This window comes from Denticeps clupeoides, chromosome 5 (genome assembly GCF_900700375.1).
Source record: "Denticeps clupeoides chromosome 5, fDenClu1.1, whole genome shotgun sequence".
In the NCBI taxonomy this organism is placed as follows: domain Eukaryota; kingdom Metazoa; phylum Chordata; class Actinopteri; order Clupeiformes; family Denticipitidae; genus Denticeps; species Denticeps clupeoides.
In genome coordinates, this window is record NC_041711.1 from 3041993 (window position 1) to 3047445 (window position 5453).

The 5453-nt window shown below is 55.8% G+C and overlaps 1 protein-coding gene across 1 annotated transcript in view; it reads right to left on the minus strand.

Annotated features, from left to right (window-relative positions):
* adamts5 (ADAM metallopeptidase with thrombospondin type 1 motif, 5 (aggrecanase-2)) overlaps positions 1–3214 on the minus strand; it is an 11623-nt gene extending 8409 nt beyond the window's left edge. Inside the window, exon 1 of the mRNA XM_028981174.1 lies at positions 2167–3214. Within this exon, the coding sequence (XP_028837007.1) occupies positions 2167–2982 (816 nt within the window). The 5' untranslated portion in view covers positions 2983–3214. The remainder of the gene's footprint in view (positions 1–2166) is intronic.
* Between the last annotated feature and the right edge of the window lie 2239 nt (positions 3215–5453).

A 5453-nucleotide genomic window follows, 5' to 3' on the forward strand; every position in this document is an offset into this window, starting at 1 on the left:
ACAGTGAGGATGAAGGCAGGAGACCGAGGCCTGAGAGAGGGAAAGTTCTGGAAAACAATTCATACAGAGACACACACACACACACACACACACACACACACACACACACAGAGGTATGCAGGTCTGGCGATCATGTGAGGGTCTGTCTGTCTCTAAAGCCCCCAAACTTTTATAAAAACATCAGAGAAAATATGGGGGTGTCAGTCCTCTAGAACCCCCTTCATGCACACACACAATCACATTTACGCTCAAACTGACAGATCAGAGGAAAGTCCTGCACACACACACACACACACACACACACACACAGTACAGAGGCAGACAGGAAGTTTGGGCGGGGAATTCTGGGATATTTGATGCTAGGCGCGGTGCCTGAACTCGGTTTCCATGGTGAAGCGACCCCTGAGTCGGCCAGTCGTGTCACAGACAAACGCGCTGGCACATACGTGCAAAGCATCAATCATCACGTAGCCAAATCACAAACATTCCCCTCCTCCAATCGGATTTGAGCTGGACCACGCCCCCTCCCCACCCAGCCCGCCACATTGCCGTCAATATGCTGCGCAGGCGGCCAATCAGAGCGCGGTCTGTCGGGGTCGTCTGTTTATCCAAAGGGAATACAGGATGTGTGAAATGTCCCATTCTGCTACTACACACACACACACACACACACACACACACGGAACACACCTATAGAAGATTACACAAAACAATCTGGTACGCGAACTGTCCGGAGCGCGCGGTGTCTCTCACGTCTACGTGGTGTGTTTGCGTGTGTCGAGCACACGGTGCCTGTCTGGCTGTGCAGGTGACGGGCGTCGGCCCTCCTCCTCCCTCATCCCTCTCTCTCTCCCAGCCGTAAACCGGAGGCCCGGCGCGGTTAATTCGCACGGTAATCCGGCGTGATCCCGACACCCGCTGCCCCGGATAAGTCCGCCCGCTGTCAACACGTCCTGTTTACACGAGTTGACTCGAGTCCCCCGCACGGCGTACACACCGTCACGTTTCCGCGCGGCACGAGTGGGTCTGAGGTCCATGCAGGTTCATTTCGCTATAATGAATAATTCCTTGATGAACTGTGTGTAATATTCTGAAATTCTGATTCAGATTATGATCATACAAATAATACATGGACATTTGCTTCAAAAAGGTCATTTTCGTGAAAATTTAATAGAAACACGGATGTTTTAATGAATGCAGCGCCGTGATTTTATTGATGGACCATGAAATCTGGATCCTGTCCAGTTCACTCGTGGAGAAACAGCGCAACGCGGGCTTAATAATGCGAACTGTTTGTCGGGTTGGCCCATCATCACATGTCCACAGAAAGGTCACAGCTCAAAGCGCCTGTTGTTCAGATGATGGACGTGGGGAGCCTCAGGCTGGACCGCGGCCAGGGGCCCGTCCCCGCAGCGTCCCCGCTTCCAAATGCCATCAGCTAAAATCCATCTTAATGGTTGTTTACCCATCAGGGCGGCTCTAATGCTGGCTGCAGGTGGAGTCCACACACACACACACACACACAGTCCCCCGCCTCGCAGCATCCGTCCAGGAGACCATGGACCCCCGATGCCACAATCCCGCCGAGAGATGGCACCGCGCTTTACATTCCACACCAAGCCGGCTGCCAGAAACGCGGCCAACTTGGCAACGTCCGCCGTCTCCGGCGAACAAGACCTACGGCGCGCCACAAAAACCCCGACAGGAAATGTGAGCGGAACGGGGGAGGAGGGGACTGAAACGAGTGTGGTCCCTCACGTCCACCGTCCCGGGCCCGCCCCCGAAGAAGGGAGGAAATGGATCCTGGCCGTTGCGGATCGGCAGAGATCGCACCTTCTCGACACGTCCTGGTCTGGGGACCGGGAGGCGGGGCCGGACACACAGAGCCACGCACCGAGGAAACGACTGTGTGTGTGTGTGTGTGTGTGTGTGCACGACTGTGTAAATTCCATATTCTATCCAGAGCGACTTACAATCAGTAGTTACAGGGACAGTCCCCCCCTGGAGACACTCAGGGTTAAGTGTCCTGCTCAGGGACATGATGGTAGTAAGTGGGGTTTGAACCTGGGTCTTCTGGTTCGTGTGTCACTAGGCCACCACCTCCCAACAGATTACACAAACAGGCCTGACCAGACATGGGCGCGGGCGTGTCCCCGAGGTGATTACCTGCCTGGTGAAGAGGATGGCGGCGTCGTGGTGGTGCGGGTGGTCGTCGTCCAGGGGGTTCTGCTGGTTCTGCCACTTGCAGAAGCTCTTCAGGGTGGCGGCCGCGTTTCTGGACACCTCCGGGCCCCTGTCCCCCTCGGCCAGCGTGGTCACCTTGACCACGGCGAGGCGCACGGGGTTCTCGATGCTGGCGTGGCCGTACAGCCTGGAGGCGATGGAGGCCAGGGTCAGCAGGTAGTGGCGCAGGCCCTCGCCGTACTTCCGGGCCATGGAGTCGTCGGCGACCAGCAGCAGCTCCACCTGCCTGGCGCGGGACACCGACCTCCTGCGCCTCGCCGCCGCGTCGCCATCGCGGCGGCTCCTGTCGCGCGTCCCGCAGCCGTCGCGCGGCGTCGCCTCCTCGAAGCTGAAGCGCGCGCGCGTGTAGCGGTGGCGCGCGCGCTCCGCGTCCCCGTCCCCCGTGGCGCGCGCCACCGGCGCCACCGCGTAGCGCCGGCGGCGCGCCGCGAAGAAGCCGTGCAGGCCGCCGCCGCAGAGGTCGAAGACGGCCAGCGACTCCGGGAGCGAGTCCACCGTCCCGCGGTACACGCAGCGCGGGTCCGGCGCGCCGAGCCGCGGCGACGGGAGCGCCGCGTCCCGCTCCAGGTCCAGCTGGAAGCGGCGGCCGTCCAGGTAGAGCAGGTAGCCCGCCTTCCCGCCGCCGTGGTAGATCCGGTCTATCGCGCGCACCGCGCCGGACGAGAGCGCGCCCGCCGGGACCCGCAGCGCGCACAGGAGCGCGCACAGCAGCGGGGCGCGCGCGCAGCCCATCCTCATCCTCAGCTCCTCAACGCGCCGCGGCGCATCTTCCTCCGACCCCCGAGCACCCGGACACCCGGAACGACCGAACGAGCGGAGACATCGGAGAAAACGGGGACCGGAGCTGAACTTCTGGACAAAAACACAAAGTTTCGTCTTAAAAGCGCCGAGGAGGGAGAGAGAGAGGGAGAGAGAGAGAGGGAGGAAAGTCCTGCCCCTTTGCGCTCCACCCCACCCCTCACTCCTCTTCTGCTCTCTGTCTGTACTCTAACAAAGTCAAGTGCTTGAGGTCGGAGTGAGAGAGAGAGAGAGAGAGAGACCATCTCATGTCACCACCCCTCGCAGAATGCCGGCCATTGTCACCCAGGAGAGCAGCGGCCATTCATCCGTCCCGTCTGGAGCCGGAGCAGGTCACTCCATCCCTGCCGCGTCTCCAGGACTCCGCGACGGCCCACGCCGGACCGTTATTTAACGCTGCGTCGTGTAAGACACGCGACACGAGCCGTGACGTAACCGCACATCTCGTCTAATCTCACACCCACCTCCCCGGCCGGGTTCCGTGCGGCTTCCATTATTAAAGAGGCGCGATTTGCGGAGGGTCGGAACTCCTGGATAATTTATGGCGCCGCTGGAATAGAACGTTCGGCGCGTGGGCGTGGCGCGGACGGGGCAGCCGTGTGCGCGCGCGTCCGACACTTATCGAACCTTTAAAAACCGTGAGTGCACATGTTCATCTGTGTGCTTCAGAAAGTTTATTTAAATTATATACACACACACACACAGCTGTATAGTTTTTTTTCCTCAGGAGGAGCACAAGCCACCGAAATCCCGTCATGCATCTCCAATTTAGTGTTTTGTTTATTAGAAGCTTCTGTCCCTAATGAACAAAGTCCCATCGGATCCATCAACGATGACAGCAGAAGGACAGGAGGTACTGAAGGAGAAAACAGAAAGTTATGTGAGTGTGTGTGTTGGTGGGTGCAGCTGGATGCTGGTTACAATGGCAACCACATCACACCAAATCCAGGACCCTTTGGCACTGTACCGCCCATCCAGAACAGATCGTGCCAATACAGCAGTAACATGACACAGCACATGTAAAAAAATCACACAACCACCAGCCGTGACAGGGTGACGGTCACCGTGGGTCACAATGGATTATGACCTGATCTCTTCCCAACCAGTACTGTACCGGACCCAGCCTTAACTCTTGCTGTTTCTGACCTCTGAACTGAATCTCTACTGTTCCTAACCTGACAATCATGAGCTGTTCATAATCTAAACTCTACCTGACTGGTGCTGTTCCTGACCTGATCTCTTCCCAACCAGTACTGTTCCTGACCTAAACTGTTCCTAACCATTCCTAAATTGACCCATCCTTAACTGGTACGGTTTCTGACCTCTTAACTGAATCTGAACTGTTCCTAACCTGCCAATCCCTGACTGTTTCTGACTGGAAACTGTTCATAATCTAAACTCTCCCTGACTGGTGCTGTTCCTGACCTGATCTCTTCCCAACCAGTACTGTTCCTAACCGTTCCTAACCGGACCCAGCCTTAGCTGGTGCTGTTTCTGACCTCTGAACTGAATCTCTACTGTTCCTAACCTGACAATCCTGAGCTGTTCATAATCTAAACTCTCCCTGACTGGTGCTGTTCCTGAACTGATCTCTTCCCAACCAGTACTGTACCTGACCTAAACTGTTCCTAACCTGAACCATCCTTAACTAGTGTTGTTTCTGACCTCTGAATTGAATCTCTACTGTTCCTAACCTGACAATCCTGAGCTGTTCATAATCTAAACTCTCCCTGACTGGTGCTGTTCCTGACCTGATCTCTTCCCAACCAGTACTGTTCCTAACCATTCCTAACCTGACCCAGCCTTAGTTGGTGCTGTTTCTGACCTCTGAACTGAATCTGAACTGTTCCTAACCTGCCAATCCCTGACTGTTTCTGACCTGTGCTGTTCATAATCTAAACTCTCCCTGACTGGTGCTGTTCCTGAACTGATCTCTTCCCAACCAGTACTGTTCCTAACCGTTCCTAACCTGACCCAGCCTTAACTGGTGCTGTTTCTGACCTCTGAACTGAATCTCTACTGTTCCTAACCTGACAATCCTGAGCTGTTCATAATCTAAACTCTCCCTGACTGGTGCTGTTCCTGAACTGATCTCTTCCCAACCAGTACTGTTCCTAACCTAACCCTAAACTAAAGTGATCAACTGCTCCTAACCTAAACTATCCCTGACCGATGCTGTTTCTGACCTGAACTGTTTCTAACTTGAACGCTCATTGACTGGTGCAATTCCTGGCATGAACTGTTCCTAACTTGAACTATCACCAACTATCACCCTTAATGAGCAGTTGAGTAGTGAGACCTTAGTGAGTAGTGAGGCACCCTGGGAGCAGTGTGTGGGGATGGATTCGAACCGGCAACCTACTGATTACGGGGCCGCTTCCTTAACTGCTAGGCCACCACTGCCCCCTGTC